Source organism: Pteronotus mesoamericanus, unplaced genomic scaffold (assembly GCF_021234165.1).
Source record: "Pteronotus mesoamericanus isolate MK-2021 breed Mesoamerican mustached bat unplaced genomic scaffold, CSHL_Meso_final contig_20, whole genome shotgun sequence".
NCBI classification, from domain to species: Eukaryota; Metazoa; Chordata; class Mammalia; order Chiroptera; family Mormoopidae; genus Pteronotus; species Pteronotus mesoamericanus.
The window spans coordinates 20,150,981-20,175,047 of NW_026555085.1; the positions used below are offsets into that span (position 1 = coordinate 20,150,981).

The 24,067-nt window shown below is 37.6% G+C and overlaps 1 protein-coding gene across 1 annotated transcript in view; it reads right to left on the reverse strand.

Moving 5' to 3' along the window:
* The window catches only part of PKHD1 (PKHD1 ciliary IPT domain containing fibrocystin/polyductin), a 433,649-nt gene that overhangs the window by 251,450 nt on the left and 158,132 nt on the right, over nucleotides 1-24,067 (reverse strand). Inside the window, exons 37-42 of the mRNA XM_054569476.1 lie at nucleotides 9,195-9,405; nucleotides 8,631-8,788; nucleotides 6,171-6,362; nucleotides 3,087-3,212; nucleotides 857-913; nucleotides 493-623 (exon numbers count right to left, since the gene is read on the reverse strand). Coding sequence (XP_054425451.1) covers nucleotides 493-623; nucleotides 857-913; nucleotides 3,087-3,212; nucleotides 6,171-6,362; nucleotides 8,631-8,788; nucleotides 9,195-9,405 — 875 coding nt within the window. The remainder of the gene's footprint in view (nucleotides 1-492; nucleotides 624-856; nucleotides 914-3,086; nucleotides 3,213-6,170; nucleotides 6,363-8,630; nucleotides 8,789-9,194; nucleotides 9,406-24,067) is intronic.

Genomic DNA, 24,067 nt, shown 5'->3' on the forward strand with positions numbered 1-24,067 from the left:
AATAATAGGATAAAAAATCAAGGCCATTAGAGTATACTTCATTCATCCTGGGATCTGACATAACTCATACACCTCCTAACTTTACTGACCCTCAGTTTTGAACATTCTTGAAGGGCAATAATATGACCATATTAATGTAGTAAGATATTAAAGATTTAATAGGTAATTATTATCGGAATTGAGACAAAAATTGGCACCACAGTGGATAGCTCAGGAAGGTGTTTTAGTCTGCACTTATTTAAGTGACTGGAAAAGAATCAGCACCTACTATGTTTACTCCATAGGGATATTGCTTCAAAGAACATTCATGGGATTTTTGAGAAATGATTACATTTATCCTAAAACACTTCTTTAACACAAAATCATAGTTTCTCAACACCAGTGCACAGCAAGTAAACATTCTGTATCACAACACTGATGCTGCCACTCCAAATAACTTTTGGAGTGAATGGTATGCGCTCTTAGGTCTGACCTTCCTGGTGAAGATCTTACCTCTACAACGTTGGTAGGGTTGCGGATATAGACACTGGATGGTGTCAACATTTCAGGACTGGAGAGTCCCTCGGCGCCAGAAACACTGATGATCACATTGTTTCTTATTATATTTCCCTGTTCTGACTCATCTAATTTAAGAAAAGAAATTAAAGAGTTTCACAAAGATAATTAAAATTTATGCAATTCGACATTATTTCTACTAACATACATTATAATACACATGATGCACGTATATGTATACAAAACATTTACTATATTCAACCAATTTAAGATATCTAACATTCTTCCATCAGGCCTGTCTATAAATTATATAACAAATTAAATGGATTGTAATATATTTAAAACAAATTTACATATTTACCATTTTTTCTTTCAGGAATAGCCTCCCAAGGGATGTACCTTGTCTCCATGTATGTACCTGAGAACAAAAGATCACGTCATTTTACCACATTTCAAGTGACCCAGGAAATAAAGGGACGTGCAATACCATTCCTTCTTTTGGAGTGTGGCTTGTCTTGATTTTGCTTTTGTGTTTTTATCTGTGAAGCAAAGGGATGCTGATTATATGGACTTTTTAGTTTTAGAGTATCATGGATCAAACATTTAAGTTTTAAAAAAAACAAAAAAAAATCTATTATTTTACTGCCTAGCAAAGTCTAAGTAGTTGTCTTCACAGTTAAATGCCACCTACCCTTGTGTCAGCTCCAGATCCATCCCAAGCTGTTCAAATGGGCCACCCACTATCTACATGCCTCTCTCCTCCCCTGGAAGATCTGAAATGTCCAGGAGGAACAGGCTGGAGAAGACCTAGGACCCTCACACCCAAACCACAAAGATCTGGAATAGAAGAAAGTAAAAGCATAGACCATGCTCCAGAGAGAAACAGATTAACCACTTAGATGGCATCAACAGAGAGCAGACCCACAGGCGCACAGCCTCACAGACCCCCTCCCCTCTTTTCTAGATCTTTAGGTATCTGGGCTTCCCATATCAATTCATCAGCCTGGATTTGCAAACTCATTTTACATGAATTGAGCACTTTATCTATAAGGCACTGATAAACAAATATTCTAATTCCTTCCCCTACACTACAATAGATATCAAAAGCAGCCAGTTCACAATATCCAAGCCCTAAAAGCTAAATTCCTCCTGCAGGTTTTTTTCCTTGCCCAGTTAATGTCTATTCCACATACAGTAATTGTTTTCTCCTAAGATAATATTGTTAGGGTTCCTTTCTGAATTTCTGTTCCAGGTTTCAGCAAACTTTTCCCTTACATGGATAAAAGTAGAAATAAAGAAAATGAATCCTCCATCTGTTGGTTTGACCAACCTGTAGCTGTCCTCTTCAGTTAAAAGATTTTCCTGTACCTGATCACTTCTTTTGTCCAAAGGTCTTTGCCTTTTAGAGCTGGGATATGTTTTAAAGCAGGCTTATATGACCTGTATTTTCCCACTAAACAATGTTCCTCTCAGGATTAGACCTTTTACAGTTTTTATCTTTAACAGATTGTTCATAAAAGAAACATGTACATTCCCTACTAATGATATCACAGAAGTAATTTAAATATAAAACACTATTTAACAAATATAGTTATAGTCTTACTTTCATTGAAAACCTTTTGCTTTTTTATTCTGACATAACCAAAGATCCTTTGTTCATTAATTAATTCATTTATTTCAATAAATATACCTACAATGTACTAGTTAATATGCTAAATGCTAAGGAAACAATGTTCACATGACATCTAATGGTACAAACAGACATTAATCTGAATATCTGAAACAGGATATATAATTTTTAATAAATACAAAATGACTGGTGCTAAAAGAGCTCAAACACAGAATGTTGCAGGGGAAAAACCTGCGCAAAGGCCCTGAGGCAGCAGAAAGTATGTTTTGTTGAAAGAATTAAAATAGGTCAGTGTAGATAGAGTGGAGAGAGAGGAAAAAAGAGCAAGACAAGTTTACAAAGGAAAACAGAGGCAAAACCAGGGAGGGAGTCTTTTAAGCTAGGTTAAAGATTTTGGAATGTATTCTAAGGGCAATAAGAAACTCTTAAAGGGTTTTAGGAAGAGCAGTTTTGTAATGCAGTTTGAGACTTTTAAGGATAATTCTGGGTTCTGCAAGGGGAATGAACTTGAGGAAAAAAGTGGATACAGGTGACCAAATTACAAGATTCTGAAACACGGCTTCTTCAGCAAACCACAGGAGCAGCTAAAAAAAGAATTCTCAATTTTTAACTCCTTGTCCAGCATGCAGATTTGATATTCCATAAGATGATTCAAAGACATATTTATGTGACTTTGAATCAGTGTGAAAATCGCTGACAGTAAATTTTAAAACTGCCCATTGTATATTCATTAACCTGAGCTAAAATGTCACCTTTAAATGATCACTTTCCTATTGGTAAAAATTAGTTAGCCCATCACTGATAACTAAATTTCAATTTAAAACTTTAACTATAGCTTATTTCTAATGAGCAAAGGCTAAAGTTTTCATAATTTTGAAATTCAAATTTTGGGATACTTCTTTTAGAAAAACTGTGTGTCCTACTCAAGAACACCCAAATTAAACAAGCTGGTTTCACTTACCCACCAGCAGTGCATGACCTACAATATTGTAGAACACATTACTGTCCACCTTCAGGCCCAAGGTCCTGGACATGCTGAGGCCTCTACTGAAGGAGTTCCACACTGTGCAGCCCTGCATGTAGGAATCTGCAAAGGAAAGAGTGAGATAAAAATTAAAAGGGAATCTTGAATGCTCTTCAGGTCTTGATCTCTTTGGAGATCATTTCCAAAGCAAGCTATCGTATAACTAAGCACATTCTCCCACACAGTGATGAAACTCAGGAAATGGCCATTTGGAATCAGAAATCAAATTTAAAAGATGGGCAAACCAGGCAAAATCACCTCAACAATATCAAAGATAAGCAGGGTAGACTCCAAAGGTCAAATGCTGGAGAAGAAAAACACCCAAGATAGAGGCAGTATGGGCAAACCACGAAAGATTGCATGGCTGTCAATATTTCCAGTTGGCTGCCATGGGTGTGTTAAGTCTCATCACGGTATAGTAGACGGCAGTTAGAGAGAGGTTAAGGGCAATATGAAAGAGCACTGCTTATGGGCCAAGCCTGATCTTTGAAAACTGCATCTGGCATGAGGAGATGTAGTCATTATTTCTTAAGACGGGCAGTACTTACTGGGCAATAATATTTAAATTTTGGCCTAAGATTGCCAGAGAACCTCTTTTTTAAAAAATTAAACATACAGGGTTAGTATTGGTGAATGACATTATATATTCTGGTGTACCAGATCATAATTTGACATCAGCAAGGCAGAGGCTGACCAGAGGATCATGACTCACCCATTTGCATATGGCAGTTTATGAAGCTAAAGGGGAAGTACCCTACCCTATGGTAAAGGAACTACATTTAGAAAAATCATCTCACTGGCTCCATGGGCATATTTTAAGACTCCCAAATCAACTAATGTGGATGGGCTCAACAACGAATAAATATTACATGTTTCAGGAATTGTGCACTGTGCTGGAAATATACAGATGATTAAACTAAGTAAAGCCTGCACTTGTGTCTCTTCAGTCTGATAGAGGAAAGTCGCATCCAAATAATAAAAATATATCATTTGGATAATTAAATTATAAATCCTGAAAAGAAGCTTTGTTATTTCCACATAGTGGGAAGATATTTTATTGATGTCAAATATTTGGAGTATTGAAAAAATTACTTTGGTTTATGGAATAATTTGACTTTTAAATTGGGACTATCCACAAAATTCTCAACTAAAATGTTTCCCTAGGTGGGTGACCTCCCCATTCCCTTTGAGCTCAGCTTCCCTGGTACCAGATGCTCTCACATTGCTCACCAATAGGTTAACCCATTCATATGCGCTTGTGTAGAAAACTGTGCCTGCTGTAGGCATTTCCTGACTCCAGATCACCATAGTATCACTACATCACTAATATGTTTATAGAGCTATTATGGGTTAAATTTAGGGATTAGTAAATATTTAAAAGCAGGGAGCATGCAAAGATTTCAGCACTCTCTAACTCTAGTGGTTGGGAGCAATTGACCACCGGGTCACAAGGTCCTTCGGGACATGAAACCATAAAACATCTTTGGTAGGCATGCCAGAAGTTTATAACTTCTGGGTTAATATGTTGTTCCCCTCCTAGGAAACACATTTGCATTTTAACAGAGACCTACAGGGAATAATGTATTAACTTGGTGGTTTAAACTTTTTTTAAATCACTGAATCCATTTTTAAATAAAACCTAATATATAGAAATGGATTCATGTGGCAGCTACTCTGAAGCGGAGTTAGAGAAGGTAGATTAAGTAAATTTTTGAGCAAGGGAGGGTTTTAATTATGTTCAATTGGTAATTCATAGGTGATTGCTACCCTCATTTATATTGGAGTTGGCCCCCACATCAAATATTCTGTATCATTGTGAGCACCAGGAGACAAAAAAAGAGAGAGAGAGAGAGAGAAAGAGACGTGCTCAAAGATACTCATCATTCTAATGTACTAGGGGAAGAGCCATATTAGGAATGATATCTCTAAATGAATGTCAAAAATAAATGAATAAGGTAGAAGAGATAATGGAACATTAGAATAAATACACATTCTTGGCATACAGTTGATTTAAAATGAGAGAAAAGAATGTTACAGTTGGCTAGCCAGGATTCTGCCTTCAATGACCTCAAAGATTACTCTGTCCTTGTCTATTGAAATTTTAACATTTCTCAAGACCCACCTGAGCCACTAAGTATGTCCTGATGTCCTTTGTCAGGCACCACCCCCAGGGCACCTGCCTTTCCAATGTGTGACTATTGCAGGTGCTGAGGGATGGGGGGATAACTCAGAAATGAAACTTCTATCCTCATTATTTAGTATCTGTACCCTAGTTTTGACTCTCTGCATGTCAGCTTCTGGCATTGGGTTTTTGCCATGGATTCTCCTATGACCAACTCTCCAACTTTGGTTTCAGAGCCTTTATTGGTACACATGATGAGATTCTTCTTTTCTGATTCTAATCTTGTTTTTCACCTAGTGATTTCCACATTCATTTGATGCTTCCTGCTCCCTTTCTGTCTCCTCAGCTCTGGCCAAGATCAGCACACACTGCCTGCTCTACATTCCCAGGAAAAATGTCCGGTTCTCAGCCCATTCTTCCCATTTTTCTAGGCAGTGGATTCCTCTGAGTTAGAACAACTTCACAAAGAATTGCTCTCTGCTCTGCCGGACTGCCATAGCATTGATTATTTATACCATTCAATGTTAATTTACCTGTAGTCACAGGAGTACAACATGGATTGTGTGGTTCACTCCACATCTGTCATTCCTACAGTGATGTTTCTCAAAGTATATTCCTTGGATCACTTGTTCCAGAATTGTAAGATTTGCTTATTAAAAATTCAGCTCCCTAGGCCCACCTTAGAACAGAATTTGTCTTGTCAGAGTCCATAATTTTAACAAGCTCCTCAAGAGATTTTTTTAAGCATACTAAAGTTTGAGAACCACAGATCTAGTGTATAGTTATCCACCTCTGACCCCTCCACACTCCACATATCACCTATCATGACCCTTGGCATGTAATACCTTGAACATGGAGAAGAAAGAAAAGTGAGAAGTCACAGGCCTGGACCCCCTTACCTCTCATAGCTCCCACCAGAGTCAGAGAGCTCAGATGCTTATGGAAGGCTTGACCCAAGTCCCGGAACTGCACTCCCTTCAACTGTACCCGGCTGGGCTCCTTTGGGAAGGACTGAATGATGACTCTGGCCCCCAGATCCCTGGATCCCAGCATCTTCTCACTCTTGGAATACCAGCAGTGCTGCAAATTATCTGAAACATAGAATGAAATCAGAGGCCCTGACATATATGACATGCTTCTGGGCCTATCTCCCAGTTTGAAAGGCACTGACGGCACAAAAGACAAAGCATTGCTGTTTATTTTATTCAATAATCCTACTTTCTTTTTACTTTGATTCTCCTTGTTTGGATTATTAATTAAAACATCCAATAACTAGGACATGATGTTGCCTTCACTCTATTATTTCCAGAAGCACTCCCCCCCGCCCCCGCAATCAATCACCTTAATTACTGTCACAAAAAGGCTGACTATAACCCACAAACCCAACCTAAATAGATGCTTATTTCAATCCAAAAGATCCCCTGGAGGGCGTGTGCAATAAAATGACCTTCTCATGGTTGGTAATTGTAGGGAAAGCAATGTAAGTGCTGAACATAATTGTGGCTCTTTTTACTCTTAAACTGCCCAATGGACTTCCCCTTTACTTTGCCACTTTATAATTTGGTGACAGCAATAATGCCACTGAAGAAATGGCAAAGGGCTCCAGAGATGTATCAGCGCAGCCCCTGCACCAACACCTCCTTCCCAGAGAGAATCGCAAACTGCACAGACATAGTACACATTGGTACCACTGCTGCAAAGTGTTGTCACTTCGGGATCGCAGGACACTTTCTGTTGACACATGGCATGTGGTGGTGCGAACTAAAAAAATCATCTCCTAAGCTGATTCTTTATTATCCGTGTTAACAAACCAAAAAAAAAAAAAAAGTGCCGCTAATACAAAATGATGTACCATTCCACAATAAATAACCCTTAGTAAACTACAAAGCCCAGTCACTTGTTAGCATCAGAGAATGAATATATTAGAGGTAAACAAAAAGGTGTTTTATACATTTATGATAAATCACAATTTTGATTGTTTATGTCAGTGATCCATAAAAATTTTATGTGGTCAGGCCTGGTATTATTGTATTTAGCTATCTTGTTTTCATACTTTAGCCCCACACAAAGAAAAGGTAATGGTATGTTTTTACTGAAGGTATGAAATCTGTTTATTAGGAGATTTTGTAGTAAAGTTTATGAGTTGTGCTGAAATCAGCAATTTTTTTTTCCATTAGAATCTAACAGATTTATCGTGGCTTAACCCCATGTGCATTGTCTCACTTGCAACATGAGCAAATGCAACATTTTGCACAATATGATCTGAGAAAACCTGTCTGAGAGATCCCAAAGTGTTTGAATAGAACTCAGATCTCAACTCAGCAGAATTGTTAAAGTTGGCAGTCACTGGATTATAATCCACTGCATCCAAACATTTTTCAGAATGACACACTTGTGAGCTACAAGACTGAAGTGGTAGGGGGGTGAGGTCAAGTTCCCTCTCTCCCGACCACATCCTAACATTATACCGCATGCGTGTGTATGTAGCTGTGACTCAAATCTTTAACTCCATCCAACATTTCTTTCAGGCTCCAGACTCTACCAGGCATCTCAACTCAATTGCTGGCCTGGCATCTCAGTCTCGAAATGTACAAAATTAAACTCATGATTGCCACCCTCCCACCCCAAAATCTGCTCCTCTTCCCATCTCAATAAATAGCCTCATCATCCATCCAGAGCTCATGCCTGGGAGTCATCCTTGACACCCACACCATCCCGGACCAAAGTTGACAAATGATGTCTTCACAACATGTGAAAGCCTCATAATCTACAGCCTGAGAAACCCAAACATAACCTACTAAACTAACCATCCCTGAAATAGATGTTTAATAGGCACATCAATGTGATTCAGTGCCTGGTATTCTTCTAGAAGATAAATTGACTTTTTCAGCCACTTACTTAAAGTCTGTGGTAGTTCACCCAGAAAACAAACTCTGAAAGTGGAGGTGGAGAGAGGGAAAAAGCTGACAAGTCTAGTCAGTAAGAATGTGCTGTCTGCATTCATGAGTCTTGCATTAAACAGTTTTCCTGAGGATTTTAGGAGGGGCTTAGAATCAGAGTTAAGACTACCAGGAAATTTAATTCAACTCTCTAGATTTAATTACTTAACACAATTTTATTTCCAAAAGAAATAACTAATCTCTCAAGTGGATACTGTTTTCTATCTCTTTCACGAGGCTGCTGAGGGCAGGAGATGAAGTGACAATTTATTAATAGCATTCTGAAAATCACAGAATATCGTGAACATGCAAAGGTTAAGGGTTTATTTGATTTTGAAATAATTCAGCAATGCTACACATTATCTGACAATAAGAACATTCTTTTTCATTCATTCAACTTCCCAACAAATACTTCTCTACCTTCTGAAGCGTTAGCCCCCTGGCATGAAGCAAGGAGCTTTGTCCTCTCGCTAGTGAGATTTCCTTGTATGGTAATACTCCTGCTGAGCAGGGCCACTGTGGCCTTTAAAATATGGTGCTGGCCAGCCACCCAGTGCTCTGTGAAGTTGTAAGAATATCTAAAAAAAAAAAAAAAAAAGAAAAAGAAACATCTGTAGACACCACTCTGAATCTTATTAAGGAATAGTAAGCCACTAGATTTGTATAATACTCTATTTGGAGGTCTATTTCTTTAGAAACTCAAATACAAAAGAATAAACTATGGGCAAAAGGATGTAAAAATGAGGAACTATACTGACTATCGCATTGACCACCTACTATAATATGGAAGTTCTAGAGTCTTAAAGGAGAAATTTACTTAAGTATAAATCTTCAAAACAGTGCATGCTTTGTAATTTTCTTGTCAAAATGTCTAGCATTATTTAATTAAAAATAGATCATCAAAAGACAAAAAAATGTGCAGACATCAACACAATTAAGACCTCATCTTCTTCTGTGAAACAGGCCCCAGCTGTCCCTCAGTACCTCAAGGGGAATCTCAGGTGGACATCTGCATGGTGCACAGTTTCCACAATAACAGTCTCTTCCATGGGTTCAGCACCTTCAACCCCCATTCCACTGATGATGACAACTTCATCCCCAGAGTGCCAGTCCACAGCATCTTCCAGAGCCAACACTGTGTCGTGGGCATGGGCGACTGCTCGAAGATGGGTGACAGTTACTTCTGGTAGTGAACCTAAGGCAGTGGGAGGAAAATTTCCCTTTAGACACTAGAACAGTTAATGCAAATGCGGTATCATGCAACCAAAGAATCTTGTGAACAAAGAACTTGGGAAAGCAAGCTTCAGGCTCAATAAGCGCCAAGGCCTTCACTTTTTCAGGTTTTTTTTAATCTGTTACATGATAGCAATAAAACTAACCTGGGATTGACAGTTGCATGCTAATAAACAAACAAGCAAACAAACAAACAGTCAAACAATGGAATTGGAATCAGACAACACTCACAGTTGAACCATAGTATTGCCATATCCGACCATGTTCCTTTGGATAATAAACTCAAGAGGGCTTCAGTTTCCTCAGTTACAATGAAGAAGTAGCAAGGTCTTCCCTCATACAGTTTTAGGAGGATTAAACAAAGTAATATTTATGAAACATGTCATTTGGACCTTGTCACAAAATAGGCCCATAATATTTGTCTTTTCCTTCTCTACATCACTCTGTTTTGAGTATATAATTTTACCACTTTTTTATTTTTCCAAATTAAAACAAAAGCATTAGAAATCTATAATGAATTTCTAATCTGAAGACTTCAACTCACTTTACAAATAGTGTTAGTAGAGTACAAAATCAGTTACCTCAGATTGGTTGTCCTAAAACATGGTATATTAAATGATCCTTTCAAACTCTAAAACTGGATGTATTCAACATAGAATTGCTATGCAAAATTGAAGCATAACTTTTGTCTCTAGATACTTTGTGTGTTTTAGACACACAACATCCCTCCGATCCTCCCATGCCAGTATGTTTCTCCTCCACTATCAAAGATTCAAGAAGGCAGTCTGTCTCCCAGTTTACTCTGGCCTTTTCTAGCAAGGGGCAAGGCAAAGTTTTTTTCAAAGCATTTTATGAAGCAATACTTGAGAAAACACATGGCTTACTCCTAACTCCTTCTTCTTTCCTCAGTACATTTCCTTCCTCCTTTGTAATAGATCATAATTCACCTTTAGCCCACAGCAACTCACTGTCCTCCTCTACTGCACTAAAGTAATATAATAATACTTGAATCTCTAACTACAGAGGTGGCCAAACATAAATCATTTTCAAATTATTTTAAACTTCCCTCTTTATTTATTTGTCTGTGTGTGTGTGTGCACTTGTACCAATAGAGCTGTTCTAGGCTTAGAAAGGTCTCTGGGTTAATGGTATAATTTTTGAAGTTTACTTGGGCAATAATTTTATCTTAAAAAACATTTACAGAGTTCAAAATTTCTAATTATAGGGCAGGTAAAAATTAAGACATAAATCATCCCCAAAGAAAATAATTTTAATTTTATTCCCTGTTTGTTTTAACCTTTGGGAAAAATAAAATGAAATAAAGTTTATTTGTATGTATATGCATATATATGTGAATTTCTATGATTGGTTGTTCCATGTCTACACAAAATAATCTCTAATAAGCATATAAAATGTTTATCAAAAGCAAAACACTATTAAAATCTCTGATCAATTGTTCACAATATTCTATATGCAACAAACACCTACTATGCACTTATCAACCTGCAAGCTACCCATGGCAGAACCGAGAGTGAGACAACAGAGATATTTCTCAACTAATCATTCTTAATTGAATGAATGAAAAAATTCAGAGAATCTTTAAAGTGCATTTTTAATTATTAACATAAACTTATGTCCTTTCAAATGTTGATAGAGCCTCTTTAAAGCAGTAAAATTATCTCATAATTTATTCATTTTCATTACAAAAATACGATGAAAGCATCAAGCCTGCATTTTTTCATGGGTTTCTGTCTTGTATATCTAGCTATGTAGTAGATATTGACACTTGGATGAGCTATCATCATCTCAAATTCAACAATGTCAATCAACATAACTATAATAATCAGCCAAGCTGTATATTCTTCTGGCTATTTTGCATTGTTATTTTTTAAACTTTGCTGAAGTATTTTAATTTCATCCCTTCTTTGTCTCTTAACCTATAGTATCTGCCTACAGTACTGAGTAACAAAGTGTCGAACTCCCTTCCTGACTTTTAAGCCTCTCCATAATTTGATTCTAATTTATGGTCCCCCACTCCTTAATAAACTCTCTATTCCAGGAAGTCCAGTCGCTTTACCTCTTCTCATTTAACAGGATTATTCCTACCTCTATCCCTTTGCCTATTCTCTCATTTTCCTCTGTGTGCCCAGCCTTCTTCATGTCACCTATTCTTCTGCCTCTTTCATGGGATTTCAGCCCATGATGATGTCCACTTTCTCCTGTAGACATTACAGTGCCATGGGGCCTTACATACTCAAAAGGTCTGTGTCTATCCGAGATTTAGGCACGCCTAAGGATGTCTAGCTAGCTTATGGGTCATTTGTTTGAGTTGCTTTAACATGAGAAAAGAAGCTTACATAAGGAGCAGTTGAGAAAAAAAGATAATGCCAGAGACAGCATAGGATCTGTATGAGATACGGGTTCTCTCTCTTGACCACTGAACCTGAAGAAAGAAGCAGAAGAAACTATCCAGATGGATTTTGCACCTGAATGATGCTCCCTTACTGGGATTCTCTCAACTCACTCTCCCTCATTCTCCAGAATGATGTTAAACCCGATTCCTCAGAAAAGCCTCTGAGACCACCTAACTGGGCCAAACCCTCACATCACCATGTTCCTCTCCTTTCCAGCACTTAACATACTGCAATTTGACCTCTGTTAATATAATTCTCTGTTTGTTCCCCCTATTAAACATGACAAGAGGAGTTAAACCTGTATTTGCTCACCATGATAGCACCAGTGCTTATCACATTGTCGCATATAATAGATGTTCAATAAATGCATACTGAATGAGAGAAATCATGACCGAGTCATGGAAAAACAAACGGTCCAAAGTTTTGGTGTCCCAATGACTAGGTAGGACCCTGAGTGGGAGAGAGAGGAGGTCACGAGGCTTCATCATGGACATAGCACATTCCTATACCTCAGAGTTTGACCACCTGGACAGCAACAAAAACCTATGTCCTTGACATCCATGTATTCAGTACTCTCATGGCAGGTATCAGCAGCAGGGGCTGGGGTGAGGCAGCCCCCAGCATCTTTCTAAAGAGAGGACAATGACCAAGATAGACAAAATAGGAAGAAAAGTGCATGTAAAATGCTTTCATGAAAGATACAGCAGACTAGTCGCATGAAACTTGTCATGAGGACACCTATAAGAAGCAGGCAGAAATATCGAAAAAGGCTGGAGGTTCTGTGAGAGCTGGGGGAGACGGGCATTAAAATTTTCTGATCACTGCTGAACATGCACAGGCTGAGCAGTCTCAAAGAGGCCTGAGGAGATTTGAGTTATGTAACCCACAGTCAGTACCATATACTTCAGTACTAACTTATTCTGTAATATTTACAGTGCACGTGTCCTATCTCCCCACCTAGGCAGTTAGCACCTTGAATGCAGGGACACCTTCTTATGTTTCTTTGTGTCACAATTCCTAATATGGCCTTGGGATCAAGGAAAGCATTAAACCTGTAGTGATTTTAATGAACTATTTTGAATATTGCCTTCTAGACATCTATTTGCAAACCTCCATCAGATATATACCTAAATGAGCATATAATACCTAATATGTAAGAATTATCACAAATAACATAAACATTTAATAACAGAATAAACCAACTGATGTTAAGTAGTTTTACTCTAAAGTATGAATTATTTCTATTGCTGTTGCTTTTCTTTTAACAATTCACACAGATTAAGAAATTAAGATGTTTCAAGGACAAGGTTACACAGCAATGAGATGTCAGCACCAAAATATGACAATGGGTCTTCTGAATCCAGAACCAAAGAATTGGACACATAATGGAATTCTTGGCCTCTGGAAATATCTATAAATTAAATTTACTCAATAATCTTTCATACTCAAAAACTTATATTCTTTACTTCATAAATGTTGTTTAAATGCCACACAAGAGGGACCAACTGCTTCCCTGATGAAGGAAGCATATCCCACATTTCAAACAAGTAATTTTACTTCACAGAACTCTTAAGAAACCCAGTTTGGGAGGATGCCTTCCTTTTCCCACCACAAATCAAAAAACATAAAAATACAGTTTAAAAAGCTCAACAATTTATGAATATACTTAAATGAAAAAGGGTTATGCTCTCAACCTGTAATTAAATACAATGTTTAACCACTTTGGGCTTTCAACATTGACCTGTTAACCAAGAAACTATTCATTTACTCCCACTAATAACTTCTCATAATTGTATTTCCTACAAATTATTGTTCAAGCATTTCAATGCCATTCATTCATAATTACACAGTCCCAGAGAACCGTCTTACCAAATGGGCATGAAGAGAAAGAAAATAATCTTTGTGGGTTAACACACTTTAAAATAACTAATTGTCCTCTGTTTGTTTTGTAGGGCCTCTATCTTTATTTTAAGTGAATAACTGCTAAATCATTTAGGGGAGAGAATCATTTCATTAAAATAATGTTTGTATCAGAAAAGAAATATGAAGAAACTCCCAAAAATTAGGAATTTTTTTCTCAAATATAGGAAAATTATTTCCCCCCTTTTTTCCACATGCAGCTTTACCATTATCCATAATATAACAATGAAAACTACCTTTTCTTCTGTGTAGATGAATATCTGTCAAGAATTGGGCAGACAGACATAAAGGGAAGAGAATTCCTGTCCTCCAGGTACATGACCAGTCCAGGAAATAGACAAATGTCAAAAAGGTATGATGTTAAGACAGAGGAACACCCATGGTATGTTGGCTCACAGACATAGAGCACCTCACTCATGCATAAGAAAGGATGTTTCTGGGAATGATATCCAGAAGACATGATAAGTGAGCCAGGTCTTGAAGGACAATCCATAGTGGATGAAATAAAAAAATTGGCAGAGCACCCTAAGCAAAGGCAATGGTGTGGGGCAACATGACACATTTGAATAACTGCTATATATGTGGCATGGCCTGACTGCAAGTATGTGGAAGGGATGGGGATCTGATGAGAGTCAGCAAACGTGCAACTGGAAAGGTGAGCAGGGCCCACCCAGGACAGCTCTCACAGGCTCTCTCAAAGAACTTAGAGTTTATTCCAAATGTGGTTTGGAAACCACCAAAGGAATATGTGGGATGATTTGGTTCAGTTGGGTGTCATCCTGCAAAGGGAAAGGTCACTGGTTTGATCCTTGGTCAGGGCACACGCCTAGGTTGTGGGCCTGGTCGCAAGTTGGAGGCATGCGACAGGCAACTGATCAATGTTTCTCTCACACGTTGATGTTTCTCCCCTGCCTTTTCCTCCCTCTGAAAATAAATAAATAAAATCTTTTTTTTTAAAAAGAAATTACACTGTTGTGCAACTAGTGATATTTTAAGCCCTGGAGTATACATATCAAACTGAGAAGAGAATCCTTAGTGAGAAAATGTATCAGCTAAAGATTGGGGAGAATAAGAAAAAATCTGAGTCAAGTCCCAAGACGTGCAATAGCCAAGCAGGAGCTTAATGTGTTCTAGCAACTAAACAGAGATCAGAGTATGTGGAGCAAGATGAATGAGATGGCATCGTGTGGTGGGGAAAATAATGCAGGACCTTGTTAGCCTGTTTTAACAAACTTGAAAAATCTTATTCAAAGTAATTACATGTTCAAATTTATGTTTTTAAAGGTCATTCTTGATGTTATATGAAGAAGAGACTATAGGAAAGTGAATGAAAGTAAGAAGACTATGCAGAAAGCTATTGTAGTAGACTAATGCAGTAGTTCAGACAAGAAGTTTTGGACGTTTGAACAAGAGTTAAGCCATGGATCTGGAGAGAAGTATAAAAATTTGAAATTTCTTTTGGATAATCAAAAGAACTGGGAGATTAAATCTAGAGGTAAGGAAGAACTATCAGTGATGCCTCACAGGTCCATAGTTGAAGCAAGTTGCCAGGTGAACAGAAATATGGGGAAGAAAATAAGAAATCAATTCAATAAATATTTATTGAGTACATATTATATGCCATATGCCATTTGCTATTCTAGGTACTAGAAATACAGCAGTGAGCAAAATAGAAAAAAATCCCTGCCTTTATGTAGTTTATGGTCTAGTAGCATTCAGTTTTAGATATAGTAAGCTTTAGACAACAGTTTTAAACAGGGTTAGCTATTAAAGAGAATATCCAAGTGAAAATTTTAGCTATTAAAGAGAATATCCAAGTGAAAAGAAAAGTCTGAGCTCAGAAGAGAGGTCCAAGACTAGATATATTAAAAAAATGTACAAATACCGGTTACTCCAGGAGAATGGGTGGAATTACTTGGGAGAAAGTGTACAGTTATATATGAAGAATACCTGAGACCATGCCCTTAGGAATATGGTCATTTGAAAATTGGACAGATGAGAAAAACAACAATAACAACAACAAAAAACCCTAAGAGCAGTAGAAGGAAGAAAAGAGAAACAAAGATATACACTTATCCATAATTAAACAAAAGAATGCAGTAGAGAGAAAATTTTATCCTCCATGCAACTACTTATGGACTTATTCTTACCATCCCTTTATTCTTGTTGTTGTTGTTTTTGTTAGGGTCTGGGCACCCTGTCCAGCATCTCTTGTACTTGAGCCCTATTCCTCGCTGCTCATTTCATCCTTCTGCCAGCAGAAGGTAAGGCTCGCAGTAGCAAAATATGAGCTTTGAGGGAAAAGAGATGGAGAGAAAATCCTGCCCTTCTACTATTTTTCATTCTCACTTTCTTTCTGCCAGCACCTGACCCAGATCCTGTGGTCATATACTAACTTTAACAACAATAGTAGATGATAAGTAGCCAGGGAAATTAGAGAAAGTTTGGCTACTGCTGATTACGCCACTTGCATCTAAGCTGACTCTCTCTACTCCCAGAGCCCACGCTCTGCCAGAGCCCACGACCAGGCCACAAAAGGTACTTATAGAGCAGGGATACTGAGAACACCCTCTATGGCTACTATTCAATAAAAAATAAATTGAAATAGTAGAAACTAAATGGAGAGAGATGTGTCCCTAGAATCCAGCGTTGGAAATGGGCCTACCTCCCCATACAATTAGTCTAATACTCAGTGGTCAGCTGCTCTACCCCCATTAGCATTACACAGCAAGGAGATTTAGGTGAAATAGACTTTTGAGGGCTCACTTATTTCCTTAACCTCAAGGTCTATCAGCATTTCTTTGAGAAAAATATATTTCAAGTTCCAAACAACCAACTTACGATGGAACTCTTTGAATCCAAACTGTTTGTGAATTGGAAGAGATCCCATTTACTGTACTTCAGAAGAAAAGGCTGTGACATTAGTACTAATACAAGACTATCTGGCAGACCAAAGAGACGGAACAGGGGCATTTTTCACATACCATTTCCCTCTGCCCTTGAGAACCACTTGCTATGAAAGCTCCGTTGGATGAAAAGAAAACCTGGCATGGGAAATCCTGCATGCTCATGTCTGTGTGTGTGCACTGTGAGCCTCTGCATTGTTGCTGGTTAATCTCTGGTGGTGCTGACTGAGCAGGGAGCATGTGCCTGCAGGAAGGAGAGGCGCACTAGAGCAACCCTCTAAATTTGCGGGCCATGTGGCTGCATCCACAGTTGATCAGCAAACATTTCTGCATGGGGATAGTAAGGAATTGGGCACAAAGCCTCTTTCCAATGATAAGAAGTTTACCACTCCTTTGGCATAAATGTTTAAACTAAGGCTAACCAAGGCTTTCTGAGTGGTACAATGAGCCATACTTTGATTAAAGGTTTTATCTAGAAGTATAAAAGAAAGGCTAAGTTTTGTTTCTACTCAATCTGAGCTTTTCCATTGCTAGTTTGATTAAAAGTAAATGGCTGAGAAGAATCAAAAGATAAAGCTCAAAATACTAGGGAATAGTACATTGTAAGATAAGTAAAGCATCTGATACACACGTCATAGGTCCTGTGAGGATTTCCAGCCAATTCAACCAATGCCATCTTTAGGCCTCACAGAACTGCAGTGGAAAGTAGTTCACGTAGACATGCAAAAGTCTTCTGTAGAATGCCCTTAATAACCACTTCTAGTCATTGTCCAAATTATATATATAAACTCAGATATATTTCTAACTAGATTATCATTTTGACAATAACCACTATGAGTAGAGATGACAGTGAAGAGAAAAAGGGCTAGTATTTAATCACATCATATTTTTTGGAAAAGCAATAAATATAAAAGGTATAAAATAAAAATGTATACAAGCAAAAAGTAGACAATAAAAGCACCCACAATCTTAATACAACACATTAATATATGTCTTTCCCGTCATTTCCCTATGTTCATATGTTGGCAAAATTTTATATATAAACAAAAATGTTTTAATTCTGTACATAGCATTTTAAAAAATTTTTCTTTACTTAATATAGTGGAGACATCCTTCAGCTGTATCATATATTATCTAACATCACAATGGTATCATAGTATCCCATTTAAAATGTATATTTTATATTTTATATACTAATCTCTTATATATTCACATTCACATTTTTTCTATTATATTAACTCTCATAAACAATGCAAATGTGAAAATATTTGACCATAAATTATATGTATACTCATGATCATCTCCTTAGAATACATTCTGAAAAGTGGCATTGCTTTTCAGGGCATACACCTAGTTTTAATCCTTTTGATATAATTACCAAATTTTCTCACAGAAAGGCTGAACATACTTCTACACCCACTATCAACATATTTTAAAGCTATTTCCTCAGACTTTCTACTACTTTTTAAAAATTTTGGCCAATTTGTTAAGGAAAAAAAAATCACTTTTGTTTTAATTTGCATTTCTTTGACTCTGAATGAAGAGAAGCTGGAAAAAACTCATGAAAACTGATATCCCCAAGGAGTTTAGATAACTAATAGATAATTAATTTATACATTATAGCAAAATATATCTTAGATGGATTACCATAGGAGTTGGCATACATTTTCTGCAAAGAGCTGGATAGTATATAGTTTCAAGTTAGCAGGCCAGATGGTCCCTGTTGCAACTACTCAAGTCTGCCATGGCAGCACAAAGCTGCCATAGAGAATACCATAGATAATACCTGAAAAATGACCATGGCTGTATTTCAACACATTTTGTGTATAAAAACTGGCAATGGGCCAGATTCGGATCTTGGGCCATAGCTTGTTGACTGAATTAAAGAAATTAATGTGAAATTTAGCAGCCACTGTGGAAAACAGTAAGAATCTCCTCAAAAAATTAAAAATGGAAGTGCCTTTTGACTCAACAATTCCACTGCTGAGAATATATCCTAAGAATCCTGAGTCACCAATTCAAAAGAGCTTATGCATCGATGCGTTCATAGCAGTGCTATTTACAATAGCCAAGTGCTGGGAACAGCCTAAGTGCCCATCCATAGATAAGTGGATCAAAAAATTGTGGCACATTTGCACAATGGAATACTATGCAGCAGAAAGAAAGAACCCCTACCTTTCACAAAAGCCTGGATAGAACTGGAGAATATTATGTTAAGTGAAATAAGCCAGTCAGTGAAAGACAAATACCATAAGATCTCACTTATAAGAGGAGTCTAATGAACAAAAAAAAACTAATGAGCAAAATAAAACCAGAGACATGGAAACATGAAACAGACTGACAGCAACCAGAGGGGAGCTGGGAGGATAATGGTGGAAAGAAGGGGAAGGGACTAGTCAAAGAACATATATAAATGATCTAAGAACATTGACAACAGTGTTGGGGTTGACTATGGGGGGAGGGGGCAGGGTGGGTTTCGAAGGGCCAAGAAGGAAAACTTGGGACAACTGTAATAGAATTACAGTTTTTTAGGAGAGAGAGAGAAACAATAAAAGTGCCAGAAAATAAATGGGTAACATTTAATATAGTTTTTATATGAGTTTTCTAAATGTGAAATCAAAGGCAGAACCATAAGGGAAAATATTGTGCACTTGCCATCATAGAGATCAGAAAACACTATAAAAATACAGAAGGTAAACAGTAAACTGGGAAAGAAATAGGCTCTTCGTGCTCTGTTAAGAATGTTACAAAGGGAGCCAAAAAGAATACAGCCCCACCTGGGACCCCAAAATAACCTGAAAAAATTAAAATTGAGAAGGCTTCCAAAAACTGGAAAGGGGTATCATCTTTTTGTCTTTCAGCCGCAACTGTGTATATACGACATAGAAACAATCTTGTGTACATTTTGGATTGAATGAATAACCTAAGAAGAGGATTGAATGAATATTACTTACCTCCCCTTCTGGACCCCAGTCTTAACATCTATTAATATAAGATGAAAGTAATAATCTGAGTCTTTCCTACTTCACAGAGTTGTTGTGGGTTAAATGAGCAAAAAGAATGGGAAGCAGCTTTGAAAATCATAAAATGCCATGATTTAGGTAAAATCCAATTTTAACAAATACTGATTACATACCCAATTTGATGGTACTCTTCCTCCATGACCAGGCTGAAAGCAATACTATTAATAATATTGCTTTGATGATACCTATGGAAGAGTTCTCTTTGAAGGAAAAATTACAAGCTCCTGCCTATGGAGCAGTCCATTTACTTAACAAAGTTGAATTTCTTTTGGTATGCAAAAGTGTAAAGAAAAGTAAAATCTATACTATGTTAATCATTTAAAAGGCTAGAAGAAGGTTGAGGCAACTGAGACCTAAAGCATCATAGTTTGGGTGGGGGGTAGATAACAAGGCAGGAGGCATGGGCAGAGACCTACTTCAGATGGGACATTATAATCATGTTAGAAACTGTAAATTTTATCCTAGAAACGATAGGAAGCTACTGAAAACAATAGGAAGCTACTGCTACATATCTTTTGAGCAGAGATATGATATAAACAGATCTGTGTTTCTCAAAGATCACCTTGGGTACAGGGTAAAGAATGAATTGTTGAGGAACAAAAATAAGAACTATAAAAGATTTTTAAAAAGCTTAAACAACAGTCCAAACAGAAGTTGATGCTGTCGTGAATTAAGGCGACAGAAATGGAGGTGGAAGGTAATAAATTAGCTCATGAGTTACCCAAGAATTAAACTCAACATTTGATGATAGACACAACATAGGAAACAATCGAGGATATAAAAAGTGATAACCAGGTTTCTTGCTGACAGATATAATGGAAAATAATACCCATCACCCCAACTTTAGAATAATAATGAAGCAGCTTCATCAAATCAAGTAGAGAATAACATGACAATACTAACATTTTTTGAGTAGTTGTTCCATACCTGTCATTATGCTAAGTGCTTTGTCTGTTTTATTTTATTTAAACCACATAAGAACTCCATAAGAACTGTTTTAGAATCAGCTCCATTTTATAGATGTGGAAACTGAAACACTTAAGGAGTTGACTTTTTCAAGGTCCATCAGCTAGTTAGCAGTAGAAATGGTAGTTGGATCCAAGGCTCCTACTTCCTCTAACACCGAACAAAAACGGAGATGAATGAGAGAAACCTCCATGATTGAGCAAGATCAAGCTCATCTGGAGAAGAGGCAGAATGTGAGCCAACATCCTCATGTCCTAGCAGAAAAGTAAACTATAGAAATATTGAGAAGAAGAGACGAATCTTAGGACTAGTTATTCCTCCTTGGGAAGCTTTGTGTCAAGACAAAAGATATGGTATCTTCATGGATTATGTGCCCAGGATATGATATAGAGTCAGTTATAGAAAATAGGACCCACTTTAGTGTCTATGATGGTTAATTTTATGTGTCAACTTCACTAGGCTACATGGTGCCCAGACATTGGCCAAAATTATTCTGGGTGTGTCTGTGAAGGTGTTTCTGTATGAGATTAACATTCAGATCCACAGCTGAGTAAAGTAGGTTGCCCTTCCCAGGATGGATGGACCTCATGCAATTCATTAAAGACCTGAAAATTACAAAAACTGAGTATGAGGGAAGTCTTGCCCAAAACACTTCCCTGGTCATAGTGGCAGTTTCAGTGGTGAACTTTATTACCCAAACAGGGCTGAAGTTAATCTTGAGATTTTTCTCAAGTTTTTAATTTAGTTATTTATACAACAAATATTTCTTAAAAGCGTACTAGGAGTCTAGGCATTGTTGTAGAAAATGGGGCTGTTGTAAATGAAAAACAGGAAAATCTCTGCCTTTGTGACATATACATTCTACTGGAGGAGACACTAGAATATGTACAATAACGATTATAAATAACCTATATGTAATATGTTATTGGTATAGGTTAATGGTATAAAACAAAGGAGGGGTATGAAATGTTAATGGAAGGAATGTTGAAATTTGCTCAGATCAAATAGCCATTGGAAAAGAGGCACCTGGAGCAGCAGGGACCCACTTCCATCTCCATCAGAAAAAGCTTGATTGAAAATAAAACCAAATCAGGGGAAAGTAGAACCAAGAGTTGCAGGGAAACAAAGCCCTAATGGCTATTAGAGCACCTGCACTTGGTTACTCCTAAAGTTTTTTCAGCTATATGGGACAATATGAGGTGCCTTTATCTTTTGTTCAAATTGGGTTTTCTGTCACTTGCAATCAAAAAAGACCTGATGAATGCCAATACTTTCAGGTACATATAGAAACTTAAAGTATCTTACAATGTGTTTCTAAGTGGGGTTCCGGCTGTACTTGGATTATTGAAAAGCTAGAACTCATTTCTCATTAGGAGAATACATTTATGTGTAAACACCTAAAATCTTAAAGACCTTAAAAACAGCATGTTCACTTTAATGTGTTTAAATGTTCAAGTGTGCTTTAGACTCTTAATTTAAGAAACCCTCTCTTATAGATTATTTCAAGATCATGCTTGTCCTGATCAAGCAATTACAAATTCTAAGTTGTCTAAATAAATGAGATTTTACCAGACACGTTTCTGCCATTATACATGGAATAATTGTATTTTTCACTTTTTGAAGCATTATTAGACAGGACAGAGAAAACCTCCACCTTACTTTTTGTTGGTAGTGTTGGTTATGTTTGGAGGACATGTAGTTAAGGACTGATTCTCATCTGCTCTGAACTGAAAACCATAAATCCAGCCACTGTTCTTCCAACTATGCCAAGGGTTCCAAGCACACTAGAACCATGCTCACTAGTGATAACTTGAATGTGTTTAATTATGATCAGCCACACATATCCACTGAACAGAAACCCAACACTGTACTGAAGATTGTTTGAATTTAAGATTACAGAAAGCCATAAATAGATTTGGAATGTTTCCTACTCTTCTTCCTCTATCCCTCCCTTTAATTTGGTCTTCCTTCCTTACCACCCCTAAATCAACACGAAATAAAATAAAATACAGCAAAACACACACAAACAAAATAAAACAAACAAAAAAATCAACAGTTGCTCTCCCTTTCACTGCAACATCCACATAGGTAGCAAAATATAAAGCAGGACTTCTTCCCCTAAAACAACCAAGAGGACCCCAGCAGGGAGCACAAAGATAATAAGCACCACTCCTTGTAAGTCAGTCAGGAGAAGTCAGGGAGGAGACATTTCCTCGGGGCCTAGAAAAGAAGGCTAACCTATATCTGCCATCTGAACTATCCTTGGACAGTCAGACCCCACCTCAGGCTATAAGAATGACAGAGAGGAGGTTCAAAGGGATGCTCAGAGATGGGGGGAATCATCAGCCTTAGTGGCCTGGCCTTTCCTAATGAGGGATGGCTGACAGTAACTCTCTCCTCTTAAGCAAAGAAAAAGGGCTTCGAAAGCACCTATCAAGAGTTGCTTGAAAGAAGGGGAGACGGGCTCCTTTCTCCCAAGTTGAATGCCTGCATATGCAGCACATTTTCTAGGCTGTCCATGCCCATCTGAACAGGTGAAAGGAAAATTAGTGAGACAACAGGGTGAAAAAAGGGATGGTGAGTGGAATACCTTTGGTATGGAAAGATTTGTAAGTTCCCTCTGGATCAAGTGGATTCTAGGGAAGACAGAGTGGCCTGAGCTAACTTTCTGGTACTCTGTCCAAAAGAGGCCGTTAGGTGGAAGCTAAGGGGATTGCACCCCAGGTGGAGCTTCAAAAACTGGGAAGCAGAGGGCAGGTTTCCCACACAGCTCCAGTGATCTCAAACGAAAAGAATCAACAGTCAGCCAGCGTTATCTAGAGAGGCAAACAACACCCAGCAGAGGATACAACTGCACTGTTAGGTAAAAATCACATTAATTTCTTGCCTTTACCTCTTCTGCCTGCCCTAACATGCCTAGAATGCCTGCCCTTTTTAATACAAAGTAAAAAGATAGAAGAGTGAAGGAGAGGACATGCCCCTGTCCCTCCAAGTGCCTTAGGCTGCAGCCTCGATGGGAAGGAAGGAAAGAAACATTAAATGAGTAGGAGACTGAGTTTTAAATGGGATGAATTAAGACTGGCCTTTTAAATATCTAACATTAACTTGAAACCTGTGGTGCCCAATGTGTGGTTAAAGGACAGAGAAAAAGATCCACTAGAACATGAATTAATATAGTGATTAGAGAAAAAGTCTGTTCTGAGTCAGAGTCTGTCCAGCAGGTTTGAGTCTCTCAAACATCCCTAAAAATGTACCGCTTTTATTTGCGTAGACATATGGCCAATTCACACACCACACCAGCTCAAGTTTCCCATGAAATTTCAGGAAATATTTTGTGGTGACAAGTGCTTGGAGAGGGCAAAGAACCTCTTCAATATTGAGGAAGTCCAAGATTC